Source organism: Loxodonta africana, chromosome 9 (assembly GCF_030014295.1).
Source record: "Loxodonta africana isolate mLoxAfr1 chromosome 9, mLoxAfr1.hap2, whole genome shotgun sequence".
Lineage (NCBI taxonomy): Eukaryota > Metazoa > Chordata > Mammalia > Proboscidea > Elephantidae > Loxodonta > Loxodonta africana.
In genome coordinates, this window is record NC_087350.1 from 45,173,576 (window position 1) to 45,197,361 (window position 23,786).

Sequence of the window (23,786 nt, forward strand, 5' to 3'; positions counted from 1 at the left end):
AGCCTGAGAGGCACAGAAGGCAGAGTTCCAAGGTCCCCAGCCTGGCACCCACCTGCAACAGGACACCGTCTCGGTGCCACTCGATCTCGGGAGCTGGCTGGGCCTCCACTGAGCACTCCAGGACCAGCTGCCCTGGGGCCAGACCAACCACAAAGCGGGAACCTTGAGGTCCAATAACACTTGGAGGGGCTGGGCAGGGGCAGAGAGGACAGGAGAGATGGATTCTCCCCTGTACGCTATGTCCTGCCTCCCAACTCTGCCCCAGCCTCTGCACCCCCTACCTTGAACTCTGACCCGGAAGCTCTTCTCGACTTCACCAGCAGGGTTCTTGGCCAGGCAAGTGTACAGCCCAGCATTGCTCACCTGGGGACAGAGCGGAGTTAGCACCTGTCTCTGGCCCCTGCCTGCCCACCTTCCAACCTGGTTTCCTTCCTACACATGCCTGCTCACTCCCCCATACTGCTATCCCAGCCAACCCATTCCCCTTCTCTGGAATGTTCCTTCTCTACCTCCAACTCACCCTTGCTTCAGCAACTAGGGCAAGGCCTGCCTCTTCCAGAAAGTCCTCCCTGACTTTGCCAGCCCTCCCCTGCCCCCAGGGCTCCCTGGATGGGCAGTTATCTGGTTTGTACATCAGCCTTGGCTCTGACCTGGCTGGGAGGTCCCCGAGAGCATGGCCCACGTGAGTCGTCTCCACATCCTAACACCTGCACAGGGCTGGGCACAAAGAAGGCCCCTTCCCCTCCCCTCAGGCCCATCCCACAGCAGGCACCTGCACACCCTTGACCCGGAGCACCCGCCCGGCTCTGTTCTCTGGTCTGCTCAGGGCCTGTCCGTCCTTATGCCACGTGATGTTGGGTGGGGGGTTGCCCTGGGCATCACACAGGAGCTCCAAGGGGGTGCCAGAGGTCAGCAACAGCTCTGCAGTCTGGTCTGAATCCTTGATGTGGGGAGGATCTGCAAGAAACGCCCCCGCCTTAGTCAGGGGTTGGAGTCACACAAAGGGCCTGGGAGCTGGGGCTCATCTCCCTGCTACTCCCTGCCTGCCAGGACCTGACAGCAGACAGGGCCATCGACAGGCAGGTGAGCGGTCTATTGGAGGGTACTGAAAACATCAGAAAGCATGGCCCATCTTCCGGAAGCAGCACTGACCCTCAAAGGCAAGCAACAAGCAGTGGTGTTGCAAACCAGCAAGGGTGCAGTGTGGAGGGAAGGCACAGTTCGTGTGAATTTTTCCAGCATAGCACAACATTCACAAAATTATTGCTTGACACTTAGGGCTCTGTCCCTAGATTTCGGTGGCTCTTATTCTTGTTTATGCCATCAGGGTTTGGTGGACCAGACCGAGGTTCACAGCCCCAAGAGAATAAGACATCCCTGCCGCCCACGCCCCTTTGGTCAAGGTTAGCAATCCATGTGGACCCAGCCGGTTTCCTAAGCCCTGCTCCCAGGCAGCATCCCCAAGCCTCTGAGGGCCTCACTTCCCTCTCCATCCTCTCCACCATGCCCGCTGCCAGGGAAGATGACTCACCCATCACTGTCAGCTGGAAATGCCTCCTTGCTTCACCTGCCTCACTCGTGGCCACGCAGGAGTAGGTCCCTGAGTCACCAGGCCCCACTGTCTCCAGCTCCAAGCCAGGCCCCTGCTCGAGGCTCTGGGGAAACAAGGGCTCCCCATCCTTCATCCATGACACGAGAGGCAGGGGGCTGCCCCGGGCCTCACAGGGGAGGACCACTGAGGAGCCACGGACCACTGCCACGTCTTTCTGGAACTCCATGGGCTCCAGGACAGGGGGCACTGTGGAGGCAAAGAGGTGGGCAGGAGTCATTTTATTCCATGCCAGGGGGCCCTCACCTCTGGACTCTTCCACAGGTTGTTCTTATTGGTCAGAAAGCCCTTCTCCTGGACAATTCCTTCTTATCTTCAATTCTGGATTTAGACCTCACCTCCTCCAGGAAGCCTTCCCTGAACCTCTGAGGCCAGGTGAATGCCCTCCTCTGTGCTCCCTCAGCATCCTCTAACCAGTCGCCATGGAGTCGACTCATGGCAGCCTCATGTGTGGCAGAGTAGGACTGTGATTCATAGGGTTTTCAATGGCTGGGTTTTTGGAACTAGATTGACAGGGCTTTCTTCCGAGGCGCCTCTAAGTGGACTTGAACCTCCAACTTTTCATTCAGCAGTTGAGCACGTAAATCATCTGCACCACACAGGGACTCCTCAGTATCCTCTACTTTCCCCACGACTGCAATTGTCGCTTTACTGCTTCCCACACTGACCTCCTGTGGGCAGGGGCCGCTGCAGCACGCAGCTGCACCCCAGTGCCTGGCTAGTCCCAGGCTTACCAGAGCATCCAATAACCACCGTGAGATGAATGAATGAACAACTGAATCCATCGAAAGCCGGTCCCCATGTTGGTCCTGCCTTGATACCCACGAAGTCTGGCCCTTCCTTCAACCAAGACTAGCAGAGGGGCCAAGGGTCTTGATTCTCACCCTTCGAGGCCAAAGGACCTGCATACTCCACCCCTTCCTCCATACCGTGGACCTGCAAGGTGAAGTTCCTGTCGGCCACGCCAGCTGGACTTGCGGCCACGCAGGTGAAGATGCCCGAATCTGCCAACTGCACCTGGAAAATCCTGAACACCCAAGGGGATCAAGAGAGAGGCAGGCTCAGTGGACATGCCTTAACACGGGAGCCTGAGCAAGTCCAGTGCCCCCACAGTAAAGCCCCAAACTCCTCTTCCCGGGCCTGGCCCTGCTGCCATCTGACCTCATCTGGCTCCATACCAGATTTCCTGATTCCCAAATTCTGGAAGCTTCTCAGGTCTCTAGGCCTCCAGTGGTCCTGCCGTGAGGACAGCCTGCCTCTTTGTCTTCAGGACTCTACAAGAGTTGTCTCCACTTTCTGTCCTCCCACTTTCTCGAGAACCCACTCCAGTCAGGCTCTTGCCCGAACTGGTCCTCCTAAATTTCTTTTGTCAAGATCACGATTAACCGCTATGTTGCCAAGGTCACTGGTCAATTCTCAAGCCTTGTCTCGTTTGGTCCTTGGTCTCTTCCTCCCTGAATTGCTATCTCCACGTGGCTCCTGCAACCGCACACCCTCCCCCACCTCCTCCTACTCCTCATTTGCTCCTGCTCCACCTTCTTCCTTGGCCCTTCTCTTTTGAGACTTGTCCTAAGCTGGCAGCCAAGGCTGTCATCCACACTCACCCTGGGGGTTACAACCAGTCTCAGCTTCTAATACCACCTGTTCACTGACAATCCCCAAATGTCCATCTCCCCGAACTCTGCCATGGAATAGCCAACTGTCTCTTGCATCTCCTGTCTCAGAGCCCCTCAAACTATTGGCCAGAAGTCCCTTCTAAGAGCCTCTCAAACCTGTATTTTCAAAGCTGAGCTCTAGAACGTCCCCTCTCAGTCTGCTCTTCCCCCTGTGGTCCCATCTCAGAAAACATGAACCCCAACCTTCCAGTTCCTTGGGAGAAAAACTTTGGCGTCATCCTTGAATCTTCTCATTCTCAGCTCTTCATAAACCCCTTCCCTGGCCCAGGCCACATCCTGCCTCTCCCGGATGGTTGCAGCAGCCTGTAACCGCCCCATCTCCTGCTTCTGCCCTTGCCCCACAGTCTTTGTCCACACAGCAGCCAAAAGTGTCCTTGAGGAACCTAAGTCAGATCGTGGCGCTCTTATGCTACAACCCCCACGGCTTTCCATCTGTCCTGAGGAGAACCCACAAGTCTTTCCAGGGACTTGCAAGGTCCTACAGCCGCTGGCCTCCCCCCACTGTCTTCCACCCTCACTCTGCTCCTTGAACACACTGGGCACATCCCCACCTCAGGACCCCTATAAGCTGTTTGCTCCGTCTGGATGCTCTTCTCCCCCAAATCTACTTGCCCCCTTCTCTCACCTCCAGGTCTCACTTCAGATGTCACCCTGATACCCTAAAAAAGCACTCTCCACAGCTACCTTCCATTCCCTCACCCTGCTTCATTCTTCTTCAGAGCATATATCCCTCCTGATGTTTCGTTCTTACATCTGTCTGTTTTCCACACGCACGCACGCACGCACACACACACACACACACCTGTCCCCTACCCCCTGAAGCTTGCAGGGGCAGGGACTTTGTCTTGCTCACTGCTCTATCCTTGTTCCTGGAACACTAAACATACCATAAGTGTCTTTGAATGCATGAAGACTTTCCTCGGGTGCCTTCTTCCAGGAAGCCTTCCCTGATTTCCTCTGCCCTGGGGGCCAGGCTGAGTCAAGGGCCACCAGGTGTCACGACCGGATTCTGAGTCTGTCTCCCCCACTGGACTGTGTGAGTACCCGAGGGTGGTTGGTCCCTTCATTTCTGAGCCTCAGTGGAGTTTCATCTGGGGCTGGGGTCCTCTCACTCTCTCCATCATAAGCTTCTATCCATCTATATTATTTTTATTCCCAAAACCATTCAGACATGTTTAAAAACCAAGATGCCTGAAGGGTGTTACTGGGGCCTGCGATCCGTGATGGGGAGCCGCTCCCGTACCTGAGGGTGCGGCCAGAGCCGTGGAGGTACGTGCGCTGGGACAGCGGGAGGGGCAGGCCATCCTTCAGCCAGCTCACATGGATGGGTGGTGAGCCCCGGACAGGGCACGCCATGGTCACCAGCTCGCCAAGCCTGCTCACCAGGTTCCCTGTACTGCCTACTCCCTGCTCGATGGTGGGAGGGACTGGGGAGGGTGGAGAGGACAGGAAGAAACCATGAGGGATCTGGGGGGCAGGAGATGGGGCCAATACCTGGAATTCCACTACAAGCAACCATCATGGCCAGGGATTCTTAGAGTCACATGCACCCCACGTGAGGAATGAGGGCCACTGTAAGGGGTGGCGGCCTCACCGTGTGGCTCTCTTCATTCCATTCATCCCCCAACTTTCCCCTGCCGCCTTAGGGCTGGAGTGGTTGTGTCTCTAGTTTGTGGATGAGGGACAGAGGACAGAGGCCCAGAGAGGTCTGATCAGTGGCCTGGGTTGCACAGTAAGGGCAGAGCTAGGCCCTGAAGCTAGGTCTCTCACAGCCCAGCCCTGCTCTCATCTTCCCAGATGTCCCCACTGTAGGCCCCCATGTTGGCCAGACTGCTGGAGGCCTGGGATGGTGGGGACTGCTCTCTGTGTCTAGCCCCCAGGTTTCCTCACCCAGCACGTTCACAGTGTGCAGTCTGCCATCCTCCCCGGCGGGGTTGTGGACCACGCAGGTATAGGCGCCGGAGTCTGAGGCCCTCAGACCCTTCAGCACCAGGGAGTTGCCATCCAGGTAGAACCTGCCACAGGGAGGGAAAGCCGAGGGTAGGTATTTGAGGGTCTGGGGGCTCTGCCACCTGCAGGGGGAGCGCACAGGCTTGGCCTTACCGGAGATGGGGGCCCACGCCCTGGTCCAGCGGGCCACCGTCCTTCAGCCAGACCACGTCTGGCGGTGGCTGCCCCTCGGCCTCACAGTCCAGCCGTACCTCCTGACCCTCTAAGACGCTGTGCTCCTGAGCAATGCCCGAGCTCTGGATCCGGGGGGCCACTGTGGTGGGGGGCTTGGGTGAGGCCCGGGGCAGCAGTAAGGGCTGGCATGGGGGAGGGCCCAGGAGGGAGACGCAGGACAAAGACCTACCCAGCACAGCCACCAGGAAGTCTTTGCGAGCCTCAGCCTCAGCATTCTCAGCCACGCACGTGTAGGTGCCGCCCTGGGCTGGCTGCAGGCGACTCAGCTGGAGGCGGCCCCCACGGGAGACTACACCCTGGACCACACTGCTCTCTGTGTGGAAGAAGGACATGCCAGGCTTGCAGCTGCATGGGGCCTACTACCCAGTGTGCCACCACTGGGCACAGACACAGAAGTCACATGGCTCCCTGAGAGGATCACCATCCCTCACACTCACAAAGCCAGAAAGACCCCTGGGAACTCTCAAATCGCCCACCCCTTTTTGGGCTCAGAGGGAAACTGATGCCCAGAGTGGGGCAGGGTTTCCTTCCTGTATACATCATAACCTTCTGCGGCCTGGGCTCCTTTGATTGCTCTGTTCCTTAAAACCTCACTGTACTTTCTTCCATTGAGGACACTTCTTCCCAAGGCACCCAATTCCCTTTAGTGTCCAAGAACCTAAACACTTACTCCTCTTCCTGTTGACTCTCAAGCCCAGCCCTGGCGCTCCCACCCTCCCTCCAGCTCCACCCCTGCACCTCCCTCCTACCTACCAAGGTGGACCAGCCACTCACTGACCCTGACACAGGTCACACTCAGGCCTCCCCCAGGCCTCTCTCAGGCTGTGCCCCTACCCCAGCCTGGGAGGCCCCCCTCTTCATTCTCTCCAGCCCCACCTCTGCCCCAAGGCCTTCTCTAACTGCATCAACCCAGGCTGACTGACCTGCCCCCAGATATTTGTTTGTCCAGCCAGCTTTCAGCACAAGATTTATCGAGCACCTACTATATGTCCCAACCTTGAGCTTGGGAATCAAAGATGAATAAGACACTGTCCCTGTCCTCAAAACCTAAAACTAAACCCACTGCCGTCAAGTCAATTCTGACTCACAGCGACCCTATAGGACAGATTAGAACTGCCCCATAGAATTTCCAAAGGAGCGCCTGGCGGATTCAAACTGCTGACCTCTTGGTTAGCAGCTGCACCACTTAACCACTATGCCACCAGGGTTTCCCCCTGTCCTCAAGAGGCTCAAAATGTATCAGAGGAGACAGACAGTGAACAAGCACAGCCCAGTGGGACAAGCCCTGTGAATCCCCTAATGGGGCCCAGGGACCTTGGGGCAAGGGAGGCAGGGAAAGCTTCTGAAGAGGTGAGTCTCAGTTGAGAGTCGAAAATGAACAGGATTTAGCCCGTGAAAGTGGAGGTGATCAGGGTCGGGGTGGGTATTCCAGCCAGGGGAACAGCATGTGCAAAGGTCTAAAAGCAAGAGAGAACAGGGCACCCAGCAGTTCCACCTCTAGGTACATACTCAGGAGAACTGAGAACATTTGTCCACACAGACACTTGTACACACAGGCTCCTAGCAGCGTTACTCCTAACAGTCAAGAAGTGGACACAACCCGAACAAAATTGATGAATGGATTAATAAAACGTGGTCTATCCACACAACAGAATAGCATTCGGGAATAAAAGGAATGAAGCTCTGATAAATGCTACAACATAGACAAACCCTGAAAACACAATGCTGAGTGAAAGCAGTCAGTCACAGAAGGTTACATGCTGTATGACTGCATTTATACGGATTGTCCGGAATCTCTAAATCCATAGAGACAAAGTAGATCGGTGGTTGCCCAGGGCTGGGAGGTTTGGGGGAAATGGGAAGTGGCGAACGGGTATGAGGTTTCTTTCTGTGGTTGTGAAATATTCTTAAATGAATTGTAGCAATGATTGCACAACTCTGTGAAAATATTAAAAACCATCAAATTGTATACTTGAAATGGGTTATTGGATGGTACGTGAATTATATCTCAATAAAGCTGTTATACAGAATACAGAGAGAGAGAGAGAACACAGGGAGCGTGTAAGGAGCCAGGAGTAGTAGGGTCTGGCTGGATCAGGGAACGTGGGTGGGGAGAGGTGGGTCGGCAGTGCAGGGTCCCCCGGGGCCACGGCTCTGAGGGCTAGAGCAGTGAAAGGATGGTCAACAGACGAATGAGCCACCCAAAGGTGCACTTTCAGATCCCTTGGCCAGCGTGCAGTTCCTGGATTGGAGGGCAGGAGAGTGGGCCCAGTAGACCAGTGGGGGTGGGGTGCTGGCTTCACTAGAGGGGAGGGAGGAGGATAGTGGTGGTCAGAACAGGAGGAGGCTGTGGGGTGGAGAGCTGGCGTCAGAGATGTTTACCACCTGACAGGACAGGGGATCTGCAGACCGGATGATGGGGGCAGGACAAGGGCAAAGGTCTGGATGGGGCTGGCAACCAAAGGTGAGGCCCAGACAGAGCTGAGTCACCAGAGAAGGAGTTGTTTCTGGGGCAAGCTTGGTGTCAGGCCCTTAGCACCCACCCTGCACAATTCAGAGTCCACGTCTTGTGCCTCCTGAGAGCTGACTGAAGACATCAGGACCCCACAGGAGCAGTTTCCGATGAACATTTGGATTTCAACAGCCAATAATGTTAAAAGACAAAGTGGGGGCTGGGTGGAACCCACACTGCGCTGCCAGCATTTTATTCTGCCAAGAACATTTAACAACCAACAATCTTCTTCTGCTTTCATTGTCCTTTCATTATATAAAGGGATATTTTACACTAAAAAGATAAGGGAGACACAACATACTCACCAACAGGCATTCTGTCCTTCAGCCACGTAACAGTGGGTGTGGGGACTCCAGTCACATCACAGGTCAGGACCACGGGGCTCCCAGCCACCTGGCTCACTTTCTCCATCTTGGGGTTCTCAAACTTTGGGGGCACTGCAGGAAAAGAACCCAGATTCCCAGGATCTTGAGAATCTTCCCCTATTTTCCTTCCTTTCAGACAGATCAGGGATGCCTGAGGAGCCCTTTCCTATAGTTAAGAGTTCACATTTTATGCTCTGCTGTTGATGGAGACATGGATTGTTTTGTTCACAGATGTAAATAGGACCAGTAGCTGGCTGTTACAAAGTAGAGCCCAGGAAGAGGCTACTTAGACCAAGGATGGTCAATGCATGGCTGATGCATCAGCAGTCCTCATCCTATGCCAGGGCCAGACATCGCTAATTGATTCCAACACTCCTGCTCAGCCAGAATGTAGCCATGTGCCCCAGGTGGCTACTGCCAGTGGAACAGAGTCGGCTGGGCACAATAAATGGTCTCTGCCCTTAGGGACAATATATTCCCCACTTTCCACCATTCCTCAAAGTAACCACCAAGAGAAGGGGCTGTAGCCTTTGAGCAGTAAGCCTGGTATCAGTCATTTCTAACAATTTTACTCAATCTGGCTCAGTATTGGATTTACCCACTGCTCATCTAGTAGGGAGGCTACTGACTTTGCGATGTGTGGCAGATAGCTGCTGTCCCCCAACCTGCTCTTCCCATCTTCCACAGCAGAGTTTTAGCTGAGCACAAGATTGCTAAAGTAGATATTACATTTCCCAATCTTCTTTGCAGCCTGCTGTGGCCAGCTGATGAGGTTCTCACCAATGGAAGGGACGATACAACTTTGGCATCACTTGCTTAAGGTAAAAATGCTCGCCCTTCACTGCTGCTCTTATCTGTTTGTTATAGGCTGGGACAGGATGTGACATGTCCCAGCTTCAGCCACATGAACAGGGACAATACCCTAGAGGATGGGGGATCAACAAGATGGAAGGAACGTGGGTCCCTGAATCACTACATGGAGCTAAGCTACCCCACTAGCCTAGACATGCATCTCTGGGCTTTTAGATGAGAGAGATAAACTTCTCTTTCACTTAATTCACTGTATTTTGGGGATTCTCTGTTACACAGCTTAGTCTATACTCTGACTAACACAACATCTGACGCCAAGAATATGGCCAGGCCTCCATCCCTTGCTTCCCTAGACAGCTCAAACAGGCTTCCCCTCCCCACAGCTCAAGCCATATATCCAATCAAATGCCATCCATGTTCTGTCCTTGGGCTGATGGGATGATCCCCCTAAGCTTCAAGAGTGGAGATGACATGGCCCCAGGCCTCCCAAGTGTCTATTCTCTGAGGGCTCCTTTGTCCCAGTGCCTTGTTGCCACACCAGGCCCTGTGCCCAGCACTTTTTAGAGACAGTTATGGCAGTCCCATTGGATTAAGTGTTTCCTATGTACCCAGCAGGCAACTGCTGTTTTAGCCCCCTTTTATGGAGGATAAACCTGAGGCTCAGAGGGACAAAGTGACTCTACTAAGCCCCACAAAGCAAGCTGGTGGCAGAGCCGTATTTGGGTCCTAGCACTTTTAATTCTAGATCTCATCTCGTTAACCACTCGGCAGCACCCCTCCTTCCAGGTATTGCCATTCTTATCCTTGGCAGCCCCTGTGTGATGCTCGGGGTTCTATGGAAATGCCACAAGTCTGGCCCCACACGCTAAATGCTCAGCTTACCCTGGATGGTGAGGATGAATGCCCGCATGGCCTCCCCAGCCGCACTGCTTACTTTGCAGCTGTACAGACCTTTATCTGACACCTGGGGCAGAGAGAGCCCATAGTGAGTATGTGCATGGGGGTACCTAGGGGGCACTAGGACTCCCCCAAAACATCCAGGCCCCAAAAACTTCAAGAGTAGCAACTCCCCAAATAGGCTGGTCCTGCCTAGGAAGCCAAAGGGAGGTGAGACCTACTGGCCTTTTACAAGAGCCTTGAGGAAAAGGTGGACAGGCAGGAGGAGGGCAGACAGCTCTGCACACAGGCTGCAGACTCCTGCCCTCCTCTGGGCCTGTGTGTCAGCCAAGCCTCCTCGCTGTGGGGATGCAGCTGGGCCAGGAGGGAGGGGCCCAGGATGGATTTCCAGAAGGCCAACAGATAGTCAACCAACATACACTTCAGCGTGTCTAATCCGTACCGGGGAAGGAGGACAGAACAGAGTCCCAGAGGGACACAGCCTGTCACAACCAGAAGGGTCTGCAAAACGTTTCTAGATCCTATATATATTTTCTAACAAATGAGGAAACTGAGGCAAGGAGCGTGGAAGGGGTCTGCTCACAGTCACTCTGTGAGTCAGTGTAGAGCGAGGTGGAGCCCTGTGCTCTCCCCCCATGTCTAACCCCCACTCTCGGTTTATGGTTTTGCAGGCTGAGAAGGCAGCAGCCTCGACCCCCTGCCCACCCACCCACCCCCAGGCTCATCAGAGCTGGGGAACAATTCTCTCGCAGCCACCCACAGCCTCCCATGTCTCCCAGACTGCTCACCTGGGCGTCCAGGATCTCCAGCCTCTGCCCACGCAGCAGAGCCTGGGTCCGCTGTGCCAGGACCAGGGGCTGCCCGTCTTTGTACCAGGTCACAGCAGGCTCAGGGACTGAGTCTGTCTCACAACTCAAGACAGCTTTGTCCCCAGCCCGCACCACAACTGTGTCCTGGGGGCCGCTGGGAGCCTGCCTAAAGGTGGGGGGAACTGAGGACAGGAGATGGAGCAGAGTAAGGTGCTGTGTCCTCCCCCTAGAACTCCCTGGCCCCAGCCACAGGAAAGCAGTCTACAGATGCCTACGAGGGTCAGACAGAAGACCTGAACCCCAGGGGTTGGCACAGACACAGGGGATTCAGAGTGAGAGAATCCAGGTCAGTCACACAAGGACATGCTGGGTGACCTGAGAAAGGCTCCTGCCCTCTATGGGCCTCAGCCTCCTACATGGGTTGAGATGCTCTGATGTCTCTCCTGGGCTCTTTCCTACCTGGATTAGAGCCCTCCACAGGGGCCCCAGAGTCCCTGTCCCTTCAGCAAATCAACTCCTCCCGCGTGTAGTAATTACCAATGTAGACGCCCCCACCCTCAGCTATGAGCCCTCAGGACTTGGCGTGGCACCTGGAGTATAATAGGTGAACATGCCAAACAAATGAACAAGCCCCAGGGCTATAAAGCACTTTCCAGGGAGTCCTGACCCATGACACCTTGGACCAGCTTTTCCCCAAAGGATTCCAAAGACCACTAGCCCTGCAACAGTCTCCATGCCCAGAGTCTGGTGACCAAACAGGCTTGGGAAAGGCCCCTTCCTGGGCCAAGCTCTTAGGGGTTTGTCATCCTGCTCCTCCTCAACTTCACCGTCAACAGAGCTTACTGCACACCAGGCACTGGGCTAAGCACTACGCACACCATCATTTAGTCCTTATACCAGGTGCCACCTTACAGATGAGAAATCTGAAGCTCAGAGAAGGGTCCTTATCCTGTGCCAGGGCAGACATCACTAATCAATCCCAACACTCTCTCCTGCTCAGCCAAGATGTAGCCATGCAGCCCAAGCAGCCACGACTAGTAGAGCGGAGTTGGCTGGGCTCAACAAACAAGCCCAAGGTCACAGAGCAAGTACATGCACAGCTGAGCTCCAAACCCAGGTGTGTCCAATTCTAGAGCCCATGATCTTAACCACCGTGCAAGACAGTGCCACCTGGACACTGTCCCTGGGAGAGGGCATGAGGTGTCTCAGCCTCACCCGATGTTGGCTGTCCCTCTCCTGGTTGTGCTACACAAGTGGCTGAAGGCTTAGGGCAGAGGGCTGATTGAGCGAGCCGGGGACAGTGCAGGTAGGGGGACTGACAGGAAACGTACCCAGCACACTAAGCTGCACCAGCTTCTGGTCTTGGCCAGCGGCATTGAGGGCTTCACACATGTACGCCCCGGAGTCTGATGGCTGTGCTCGTGCCAGCTGCAGTGTGTGGGTGCCTGCAAAGGGGAGCCCAGCCTCTCGCACCAGCAAACTGGTCCCAGCCCCCAGACTTATTCCCCCAATCCTAAATCCCTCCCAGGCTCACAGTCTGGCCCCAGATTTGGGAAAGCAATGCTGGCTCCCCACACAGGCTGGGCTGAAGCCTCAGTTTACCCACCAGGCAGGAGGAAGGCCTCTTCGCCCAGGGAGAGGGCCCGGCCATCCTTGTACCAAGTGACCTCAGGGCTCGGATGAGCATGGACATCACAAGGGAGGGAGACGCTGCTATTGAGGATGGTAGTGACCTTCTCTGAGGTCGAGCCTGTGATTCTTGGTGGGACTGTCCCCATGGCCATCAGGATAAAGAAAGACACGTGAGTGAGAATGCACACCAGTAGGAAGGCAGAGAGCCCATCCCCTCCACACATTTTCAAACAACCCTATGCAGAAGCCTCTACGTATTATAACTGTCTTACAGATGAGAAAACAGGCTCGTAGAAGGAGAGTCGCTTTCCCAAGGCCACACAGCTGGTCAGTGGGAGAGCCAAAATATGAAGTGAACTTTGAGTTCAAGACCTTGTGTGCTCAGCATTGTCACCCTCCCTCCCCAAGGCTGCAGTGGCCAACCACACCTGGAGGCAGAACTCACGACCACTGAGGCACTGAGTGTGTCACAAGACTGCAGGAGCTCAGGGCACAGATTCCGGGGGCAGTGTAACTCCCCACCCATGTGACCTCTCTGAGTCTGCTTCCACAGCCGGAAAACCAGGCTAACTTCATAGCTCTGCTGGAAGAAGTCAGCACAGGGAACGTGCCCAGACCTGTGCCAGCTACAAGCAAGTGCTTATTAAGTGCTCTAAGGCCTCAGGAGAGCTGTTTCCCAGCTGCCTCCAAAGGTACTTAAAATCACCTAGGGTTGCCCCACTAGCAGTCAAGGCCGCCCAAGTGCTCTCTGTCCCAGGGTGCAGCTGGTGCCAGGCTGGGATCTAAGCCCAGGATATCAGAAGCACCCAGATGGTGCCCTTGAGCCAGAACGAGATATTGTGTCTGCACCTGTCTGCCCCAGCCTGGCATGGCTGACACGCAGTGCTGCTCTGTGGCAAAGCCGGAGCAAGGGGGACCACAGGCCCAGCACACCAGCCTCACCTCAGCTGGGGGCCTGCTCATCCCAGCTCACCTTGGACCCTGAGGGTAAAGAGCTTCTCTGCAGAGCCCGCCTGGTTCTCAGCCACACACATGTAGGTGGCAGCATCAGCCACCTCTGCAGTGAAAACCTGTGGGGTACAGGGAGATGGTGCCTGGGAGATGCCACAGGCCAGACAGCTCCGGGCAGAGCCAGAGGCTCCTCTGGGGCTCCTGAAGCCTGCCACTTCAGGAACTACTATGAGGGCTCCCTCCCACCCCTAGCAGGCATAATGGGCAGCAGGCAGCTTATGGAGACCAGGAGCAGGACTGACGATGCCCCGTTGATGGGCACAGCAGACTGCTATCCATCTAGCCCTTTGTGGGACTTTTGGTTGGGGAGGGAGTGATGAGGTTGGCGCTGTATCTCTGCAGCAAACTAGGTATTGACTACTGTCTCCCCCAACCCTGTGGAGGCCAGCTCTGTGATGTGCTGGGCTCCAGGGACCCCATTCACTTCTGTGTGCTGGATACTGGGTGGCTGAGGGTGCCACGTACAGCCTGAGGCACCAAGGCTGGACACAGCCCTGTGGCAGATGGGCTTCCCAAAGAAGGATGCTCCGTGCCACGCTGGGCTCTAGGAGTAACATGCATGTTCATTCTTTTTTTCCAGGGGTTGCCTGAACTTTCAGGCGCTGTGTGTAGGCCTGTCTTGCCCAGCAAGGCTCCTTATATATAGTTAGATGATTATTTGTTTGGCTGAATTAAATCCCAGGTACATTTTAGGCAAAAAGCCTCAACTGGCACAGAAAATGGCAGCTCCCGGGCTCCAAGACAAGGAGGCCTGAGGTCCAAACAGCCTTGCTTCTTGAGTCCACCCGGGGAGCTGCCCTGACCTGCAACACTTGTCCTTCCTCCAGGACCTGTAGCCGCGGGCTTGGGGAGAAAGGCAGCCCATTCTGGAGCCAGGAGATGGTGGGCGTGGGGTTGCCCAGGGCCGGGCACTGTAGGCTGACAGTGCTGCTGGCGTTGACAGTCACCTCCTCTACCAGCTCCTCTGTGTCGCCCAGGATCACAGGTGGGGCTGGGGGGTGGCGGAGAGGAGGATGTGGGCGGGTGGCCTGAGGCCCCCACCCTGAGGAAAGGCCCTGGAAGGAGGAGGATGTAGAGACAAGGGCAGCAGCTGCGCTTGGTGCCAGGATCTGACTGGGGCTCCTCATACCTTGCTCACCAAACCCTCCAGCCTCTGATGCAGCTAAGGCATCTGAAGACAGAGATGGTTGGTGATTCGCCCAAGGTCACACAGCTAGGAAGCAGCTAACGTAGAATTTGAGCCCAGCTCTACATGGTTTCAGAGCTCAAGCTCATCACCTCTGTATTACCAACATCTGAGGACTGCAAGATTAAAAATGCTCTCTACCTTGATCCCCCTCCAGGCGGGAGCCCCCCACCAGCTCACCCCTGCCCAGGGACTCCTGCAGCAGTCCCTCCCCCAGGCCCGACACTCACTCAGCACCAGCAGCTCGTAGTGCAGCCAGTCCTCGCCCACCTCATTGGAGGCCTTGCATGAGTACCTCCCGGTGTCCTCCACGTGCACCAGGGGGATCTGTAGGACTCGGCCCCCTGCAGGGACACGGGGACAAGGCCCAAACTCAGGGGCAAGAGGTTCCCCCAAGAGCAAGGAAACACACTCTTCCTTCTGGAGGGGACCTGGGACACATCATTGCCCCGTCTGCTCTATCTGTGAAAAGGAGACAATAATCCCTCCCCTGCCTGGAGCATGGGTCAAGGTGAGGATCAAATAAAAGCACAGTAATGGCTTTGCTGTGTGCCACACCCTGGCTGATCATTTTCTGGCCTTATCCCACAATAATGACTCCGTGGGGTGTCTGTTGTCATTACTCCCAACTTGCAGATGGAAAAACTGAGGCTTCCCGAGAGTGCCCAGCAAGAGGGCAGTAGACCATGTTCAGGTGATCTGCCATGCTGAGCACAGCTCCTTGGTGAGACCAGGAGGGCTGGGCCAGCGTCCAGGCAGATGCTGTAGTCAGGAGGCTCTCAGGGGGCAAAGAAGGCAGCATCCAGGTTTCAGGGGGTTGGGAGCAGGATGGGAGGCATCACCTGGGGACCACTGTGATCAAGTGCTTACACAAGGGCCAGGAAACTCTGGGAACAGCCAGGGACAAGACAAGCATCTACATGGGTCTGGAGTTGGTCTCTGGTGGGGGCCAAGTTAGGGGTCCCTGTTTGCTCACGATTCTGGGTTGGGTGATCGCTGGCCTAGATTACAGGTGGACTAGTGACCAAGGTTGGAACCAGGGCTCACTGCATGCAGAGTCGAGGAACAGTGGCTAGGAATGGGGAGGCAGTGGCCATGGGCAGGGGTCAATTGACAGGGGTTAATCTATGATCAGGGTTAGACTTAGGATCCATCTATGATCATGGTCACTCTACACCCAGGATTAGGAGGCAGTGGCCAGGGTCAGGGGTCAGTGGCGGGACTGGAGCTCAATGGCTAGTACTAGAGGGGCAGTGGCTGTGGTCAGGGCTTGGCTGATGGTTAAAATTACTCTGCGGTCAAGGTCTGAGTTAGGGAGTCAGGGCATGACTGAGCTCACTGTGTACCCAGGATTTGGGGTAATCGTTCAGGCTGGAGGTTAGTGGGCAGGATAAGGGATCAGCCCAGGGGTTTCCAACAGGAGCAATTAGTGTGCCGTAAGCGTTGCCTCCTCCAAGGGGCCACTGTCTTTTGCTATAGCCAGGGTCCAAACCCTGTTATAACCCTGCTTGTCCGAGGGCTGGTGCAACCTCATCTCCCCCCACCCGCCCCTCCATTGGCTCAGACCTAGTGGGACACAGTACAAATCCTAATGCTAAACTATCTAGTCTCCCCTCACACCGGGGCTCTCAGCAGGGATCTGTGCCTCGAATCCCTCCCGGTGGTGGCTGGTCAGCCCGAGAGGGGTGGGACAAGCAGTCCAGGATGCTGGGCACTTCTGAGCCCCACTCCCTGTACCTTGTTGTTGTTGAGAATATACACAGCAAAACATAAACCAATTCATCCATTTTTACATGTACAATTCAGTGACATTGATTACATTCTCCAGGTTGTGCAACCATGATCACCCTCCTTTTCCGAGTTGTCCCTCCCCCATTAACATACACTCACTGCCCCCTAAGGTTCCTATCTAACCTTTCGAGTTGCTGTTGTCACTTTGATCCTGTATAGATTGTTCTTAAAAGAACACAATGCTCAAGGCAGGTAAGTCACTATTCTAAAATAAAAAGGTTATTTAAAAATTAAATAACCTTAAATAAATATATGAAGTGGTTAAAAGAAAAAAGCCAAATGAGCTAGGAGCTTCAACCACAGCGTGGTCCTCAAAGGCTGTTGGGAGCTTCTTCAGCGTTTGAGCCGTACGCCTTCTTGAGGAGCTTAATAAAGGAACCAACAATTTCTCCAACTTCTGTCCATCATTTCAGGACGTTAACAGATCTCGAAGCCCAGAAGTATGAGAACCTCATGGCCCAGAGTGAGAACCTCTGTTGTAAAATGTAGACGCCAAAGCGGGCCCAGTCCTTGCCTTCAGACAGGCAAAGGACTTCTAGTCCCAGTTTACAAAGGACAAGAAAAGTCCAGTGAGGTCACAGACCCTGGCTGAGGTTGCAGAGCAAGTAGAGCACTGAAGAAGGACTCAAAGGATTGATGGAAAGGAGGCTGAGGGGACCAGCTCTGATGTGGGTACAAGCCTGGCCTGACGTACCTTGCAGCACAGACACCCCGTCTGTGGCTGAGAGGGGCTGGTCTTCCTTGTACCAAGTGAGCTCCGGGGGTGGGACAGCATTGGTATCACAGTACAGGTAGGCAGGGTTGTTCTCCACAATCGTCCGGTACTCTGTCACCCCGCCCCGGACCTCCTGCTCCTGGGACAGGATCTCGAAGCCTGCACTGGCATCGCCCACCTTCTGGAACATGGGGGGCACTGGATCGGGGCCGGGGTGGGTAGACAAAGGCATTAGGGATTCCCATCCCAGGTGCAGATATTCCACTATTGAGCCATTTCCTTCAAAGCATTTTTAAAAATTTACTCACTCCTTCAGCTTATGTTTATTCAGCAGCTACATGCTGGGCACTAGGAGAAGGTTCCTGCCCTCTGGAGCTCATATCTAATGGACTCTGAAAGATGCCTTGTAATGCGGAAATATTTTTCAGGGGAGGAAGCCAGATACCAGGCTTTAGCTAGAGTTTGTTTATGGAAGCACAGAGCACAAAATCATCAGCTTTAAGAACCAGAAGGGCTCTCTCCAGGTTACCTGATTTGATCACACACATTTTACAAAAGGCCAAACAAAGGCCCAGTGACTTCCCAAGGTAACGCAACTAGTTCGTGACAGAGCCAGGGCTAGAGCACAATGTCTCGCCTTTCTTCTCCTGGAGGAGGTGGTAGGGTGCTGGGTGCACCAGGCAGCACAGAAAAGGGGTCTGAGCGGCCAGGACACTCCAGAAGCATCACACAGCAAAACGTGGCTCTGAAGCCCGTCTGCCTCCCTGCCTCTCTCTCTTTCTTCCTTCCTCCCTCCCTCCTGCCCTCCCTCACTTCTTTCCTTTCTTTCTTCCTTGTATTTCTTTCTTTCCTTTTAAAGAAAATGTCAAGTATATGCAAAACCAGAGATAATAATATCATGAGCCCCCAGGTACCCACAACCAGATTTGACAATTATCAGCTCACAGCTGCTCATCTCGTCCTCACCCTGGATCAGTCCGAAGCAAGACCCCAAGTCTAATAAAGCAAGAGGCCCTAGCAGAGGGGTTAAGAGCATAGTGTTTAGCTCAGCCAGACCAGGTTCAAACCCAGGCTCCATCAGTTAAAGCTGTGATTTGGGAGAAAGTCAGCTCATCTCTTTGAGCCTCATTCCTAAGTGAATGCTGCCATTATTTCCACGAAGGCTCTCTTCTACAGGCACTAAGGGGCAAGGACTCCTGTTTCTGATCTGTAAAGCTGGGGTGCCGTCAGGACGCCCTTGAGAGCGCTCCGGAAATGCATTCATGTTTTGCTGTGGGTCTTTCTGAGGCGATGCCCTAAGCAAAGGGAATGGCTCCAATGTGAAATTGCAGGGATGGCGGGAGTCTGGGCAGGACCCGCTGGGCAAGGCTGCCTGGTGGGGCTGGCCAGGTGAAGGGTGCTGAGAGTCCAAGGAGCCAGGGTTAGCTCTGACCACCAAGTGCCCCCACCTGCTCCCGCTGGCCGGCCTGCCACACCCCCTCTGCTCCCGTGGCTGGGGCCCCTGGCCTACTGGCCAGCACACACCCTGGATGAGCACATTGAAGTCCTGGTCGTCCTCGCCAGCCACATTGGTGGCCACGCACAGATATCGCCCCGAATCGGAGACCTGCGTGGGCTGGATCTGGAGCAGCCGCCCTTCGCCCAGGATGTGCAGCCGCTCATGGGGGGTCACAGGCTGGGGGGAGCAAGGGAAAGAGGAGGCAGGGGCACAGAGATCAGAGAGGAGGGGACAAAAAGCAGCAAGATGAGTGTTGTGGTTGTTAGCTGCCGTCAAGTCAGCCCCCAGCTCACGGTGGCCCCGTGCACAAAGGGATCAGTTGGACCATCGCGATCCATAGGGTTTTTATTGGCTGATTTTCCAAAGTCGATCCTCAGGCCTTTCTTATTCCTGGTCTGCCTTATTCTGGAAGCTCTGCTGAAGCCTGTTCAGCATCATAGCGACATGCAAGCCACCATGGACGGACAGGTGGTGGCTGCACATGAGGCGCATTGGCTGGGAACTAAACCTGGGTCTCCTGCATGGAAGGGGAGAACTCTACCACTGAACCACTGATGCCCCCTAGACAAGTGTATTTATATTTTAATAAAATTTTTTAAATGCAACATAGAGTAATGGGAATGTCCTGATAACAACTTTGTAAAACCATATCAATATGCCTTAAAAATTGGAAAAAAAATTTTTTTAATGGGTAAATGTAGTAGAATTTAATGTGCATGAGACTTTTCCCTAGTTGAATTTCTTATTACAAAAATAAAGGGTAGACTGGGGGCCCAGGCTAGCTTTGGTGCCAGGTGCTTTAAGGACTGCCTTTTCTGGAAGATTCTAAGAAGAACCAAGAGGACCTAGAGGTCAGAGCCTAAGGCCACCCAGGGGGTCCCCACTCACCTGTCCATCCTTGTACCAGCTGATGGTGGGTGGGGGCACGGCCCAGCACTCACACTCCAGGGTCAAGGTGCTATTGACCTTGGTCTTCACTTCCTTCACGCCAAACTCCCCCAAGGGGTCGTCTTTGGAGATGGAAGGAGGTACTGAAAACCACAAGGGATCAGGCCTGAAGGAGGGAGTGCTGACACCCTGCATGCACCCTGGTCCTGAGACAGTCCCAGAAATGAGGGGCTGGCTCCGGAGGGTGGAGGAACAGGAGCCCTGGGGCTCCTCACTTAGGAGAGAGCATTTGTCTGCAATGGTTATGAGATAGGTCAGGTGTAGGCAGGGGAATTCTTAGGCTGACATCTGGGGGCCAATCCTGGGGATCCTGAGGTCTCAAGCTGTGGAGCCTCTGGTTGCACTCCATACTGGAGTGGCAGAAGGAGGCCAGGACTGGTGTGGGTCTGGGAGTCCACGTGGCGCATGTCCTAACTCTCCGTTCCTTGCTCTTAGTGTCCTTAGCTCCAAATGGAAATGGCCAAGCCCACCCCAGCTGCCTTGTGAACCTCAGAGAAGATAAGTACTGGGCACCCTGGGGGTCCAGTGTGGCCCAGGTGCTGGTGCTCTGGAAGGTGCTAGACTCACTGAGGACTTCCACGTGGTAGTTCTTCATGGCCTCCCCAAGCTCGTTGGTGACCACACAGGTGTACTGGCCTGCATCTTCCTCCTGGGCATTCAGGATCTGCAGCCCATGGGTACCTGCTTGGGGGGCAGCAGCCAGGGTCACCTCACAGCTGCAGCCTCATTAGGCACGAGGCTCAGGCTCACCAGTCCCCTTCCTGTGACCCAGTTTGATAACATGTCACCTGTCCCCGCACTCCTCCCGCTGAGAGCATCACCTGGGAGCAGCTGGATGTTCTGGGAAACCTCAAACGGGGCCCCATCCTTCATCCAGGTGATGGTGGGGGAGGGGAAGGCCAGCGTCTCACAGATCAGAGAAATGGGGTTGTTGATGGTCACAGTCACCTCCTCGTCCGCACTGCCCTCAGTCACTCCCAGGATGGTGGGAACTACTGTGGTGGGGGACAGGAAGAGCACTCATGAACAGGGATCCCCAACCCTGAGGAGCCTCATGGAACCAGGAAAGCCTCAGACCCTGGCACCTAGCCTTGGTGCCATCATTATCTGCATTACACAGACGAGGAGACGGGCACTCAGAAAGCCCATGCACAGTGCAGCCAGACTTGAACTCAGGCCCAGCTGACCCAGCACCCAGGCTCTTTACCACTAAGCTGGATAATTTGTTATCCTCAGTTTCCCAAACAACCTCTCAATATCTAGGTTATCTATGAATGTAACCAGAACCTTCTCAATTCTGTTTATGTTTCCAGTCTATGTCATCCCCTGAGCAAGGAGCCACTGTTCTGTTCCCTGCAGGATGGCATACCTCTGCTTTCATTGGCCCTAAAATGTCTTCTTTCAGCCCCTGCAGAGGATGCTCCCTTTCCCCACTAGCATTTTCAGAAACAAGTTTTACCAAAGCAGCCTGTGTCCCCCTCATCTTTATAGAGTCCCTGCTTCTCCATCCTAACAGGACAGTATGTGGTACACTGGAGAGACAGACTCCCTAGGTGTGAATCCACCACCCCAGGGCCTTGCAGGAGTCACTTCTCCTCTCTATGGCTCAGAAGCCTCAATGGTGACATGGGGACAAGCATATCTCCCACTCTCCCACCTTCAAGGGTTTTTGTGAGGATTATTAGCCAAACAGGCCTGGCCCGTGATACACGTTCAGTCAATATAACTGCTCTTATTGTCGTTTGTTGAACTTGGAGAAACAGAAGAAAGATAGTAGAGTGCTTTATGGGACGACATCTGTATGGAGCCTAACACCTTGGCTCTCCCTCCTGCCAGCACCCAGGGTGGTCAGGAGATGCCCCGGCACTTACCCAGGACACTAAGCTGGATGTGCTTGGTCCTCTCCCCCGCCATGTTGGCTGCAATGCAGGAGTAGTGGCCAGCGTTGGACAGGTTGGCCTGGAGGACCTGCAGGAGGGCTCCATCTGGGGAGATGTAGTGGACATCTCCACTAGTCAGGGGCTGACCATCTTTGAACCATGTGACCTTGGGCTGTGGGTAGCCTGTCCACATATGAAAGGAAGCAGGTGAAACACTTCAGCAGGCTTGATCAGGCTGGCTCAGGGGCTGAAGTCTGCTCTGGAATGGGGCAGGGGACACAGATTCTCCATCCAGGTCCAGAGGCCTGGGCAGGAGGGCAGGACACAGAAGCAGCCACCAGGCCTGGTGTGGTCTCCTTTTCTACGTGTTTTGGTTGCCTTTTCCTCACTGAGGAGTGGGCAGAGAAGGCTCGATACAGATAGGCAAGATAAGAAGGCAAGTTATTCTTTCCTTCCTTTCATCCATTTGCCCATCCACCCTTCCTTCCTTCCTTCCTTCCTTCCTTCCTTCCTTCCTTCCTTCCTTCCTTCCTTCCTTCCTTCCTTCCTTCCTTCCTTCCTTCCCTCCTTCCCTCCTTCCCTCCTTCCCTCCTTCCCTCCTTCCCTCCTTCCCTCCTTCCCTCCTTCCCTCCTTCCCTCCTTCCCTCCTTCCCTCCCTCCCTCCCTCCCTCCCTCCCTCCCTCCCTCCCTCCCTCCCTCCCTCCCTCCCTCCCTCCCTCCTCCCTCCCTCCCTCCCTCCCACAAGCATTAATGGAGGCCTGATCAGCCTACTTCTTAAAAGCAAGGATAGCAAGGCTTCATCTCTACTTTGGACACGTCCTCAGAAGGGACCAGTCCCTGGAGAATGACATCATGCTTGGTAAAGTACAGGGTCAGTGAAAAAGAGGAAGACCCTCAACAAGATGGACTGACACAGTAGCTGCAACAATGGGCTCAAGAATAGCAATGATTGTGAGGATGGTACAGGACCGGGCAGTGTTTCATTCTATTGTACACAGGGTCGCTGTGAGTTGGAATTGTCTCAACTGCACCTAGCAACAACAACTCTACCAGGAGGAGTCTCTGGGTGGTGCAAATGGTTAAGAGGTCATCTACTAGCCAAAATGTTGATGGTTTAAACCCACCCGAAGGCACCTCAGAAGACAAGCCTGGCAATCTGTTTCCAAAAGGTCACAGCCTTGAAAGCCCTATGGAGCAGTTCTGCTCTGTACACATGGGTTCTGCATGAGTCAGAACTGACTTGGCGGCAACTAGCAACAACTATGCCAGGCACCAGGAAAATCGTGGTGACAAGGTAGCCCCTTTGTCCTCAAGAAACTCAGACCTGGCTTGGGAACACAGATGTTACCACACCTCTATGGGCTGGTGTTGTCAGTGCTGGGACAGAGTAGCACTGGGGGCTGTGGTGAGCCAAGGCCTCCCGATGGAAGGTTCTGGAAGCTGAGATCTGTAGTCAAGTGAGGAATGGGGAAAAGCTTTTGGGATAGAAGGGGCAGCAAGTGCAGAGATGAGCAGGGATGCAGAGCTGAGTCCAAAATGTAGAGAGAACCTTGGTGGGGAGCAGTGAGGTGGGAAGCAGATAGGCCAGAACTCCAGGGCACCCCTCCTTTTCAAAGCTGCCTCCTCACTCCCCTTTCAACCCTTCATCTAGGTGATGGCTCTTACCTGTAGCGTTGCAGATCAGGTGGGCAATCTGTCCCTCTGGGACCTTGATCACCTCCTCCAGGTCCTCCTTCTCGATACTGGGAGGAACTGGGAGAAACAGGGAGACAGACGGTTACTGCCTGCGGTTGGTCACTCAGGCTAAAATCTATGGAGCAAGAAGCCAAGAACCCACAACTCCTCTCTTCACTTTCCTGTGCCTCAGTTTCCCTATCCCCTCATACCTGCTTCCACAGGGCAGTGAGTTTAATAAACATTTGTTGCTGGCTGAGGGAAAGAACCAGTGAGTGCCTCTGGCGAAGGCCCCAGATCATAGGAAGGCGGGTTTGGCGGTGGTGAAAATATTTGCCCCCCTCTACTATAAATTAAAAAAAAAAAAAAAATTTTTTTTTTTTTTTTTTTTACTATGGGTTAGTCCCTGCTTTTCTGGAAAGTACCATGGCAGCCTCAGAGCAAAGGTTACTGATGAGAAAAAGAAAACAAGGCTTGGCCTCTCTCTCTTTACCTGTTCTGGGCCCCTGGTTTTAGATCTGGGTCTTGCCCCTGGAAGCTTTTAAGCTGAAAAGGAGGGATTTGTGGGGTGCGCATGAGAATGGGGCCA

The 23,786-nt window shown here is 54.4% G+C and overlaps 1 protein-coding gene across 1 annotated transcript in view; it reads right to left on the minus strand.

Moving 5' to 3' along the window:
• HMCN2 (hemicentin 2) overlaps window positions 1–23,786 on the minus strand; it is a 160,315-nt gene that overhangs the window by 34,790 nt on the left and 101,739 nt on the right. Inside the window, exons 48-71 of the mRNA XM_064291328.1 lie at window positions 23,189–23,275; window positions 21,515–21,706; window positions 20,465–20,638; window positions 20,211–20,324; window positions 19,584–19,726; window positions 18,722–18,872; window positions 17,177–17,395; window positions 14,922–15,035; window positions 14,309–14,496; window positions 13,468–13,564; window positions 12,469–12,630; window positions 12,194–12,307; window positions 10,842–11,044; window positions 10,039–10,120; window positions 8,287–8,418; window positions 5,639–5,782; window positions 5,389–5,548; window positions 5,176–5,300; window positions 4,529–4,712; window positions 2,539–2,636; window positions 1,532–1,798; window positions 773–957; window positions 282–363; window positions 53–189 (exon numbers count right to left, since the gene is read on the minus strand). Coding sequence (XP_064147398.1) covers window positions 53–189; window positions 282–363; window positions 773–957; window positions 1,532–1,798; window positions 2,539–2,636; window positions 4,529–4,712; window positions 5,176–5,300; window positions 5,389–5,548; window positions 5,639–5,782; window positions 8,287–8,418; window positions 10,039–10,120; window positions 10,842–11,044; window positions 12,194–12,307; window positions 12,469–12,630; window positions 13,468–13,564; window positions 14,309–14,496; window positions 14,922–15,035; window positions 17,177–17,395; window positions 18,722–18,872; window positions 19,584–19,726; window positions 20,211–20,324; window positions 20,465–20,638; window positions 21,515–21,706; window positions 23,189–23,275 — 3,554 coding nt within the window. The remainder of the gene's footprint in view (window positions 1–52; window positions 190–281; window positions 364–772; window positions 958–1,531; window positions 1,799–2,538; window positions 2,637–4,528; window positions 4,713–5,175; window positions 5,301–5,388; window positions 5,549–5,638; window positions 5,783–8,286; window positions 8,419–10,038; window positions 10,121–10,841; window positions 11,045–12,193; window positions 12,308–12,468; window positions 12,631–13,467; window positions 13,565–14,308; window positions 14,497–14,921; window positions 15,036–17,176; window positions 17,396–18,721; window positions 18,873–19,583; window positions 19,727–20,210; window positions 20,325–20,464; window positions 20,639–21,514; window positions 21,707–23,188; window positions 23,276–23,786) is intronic.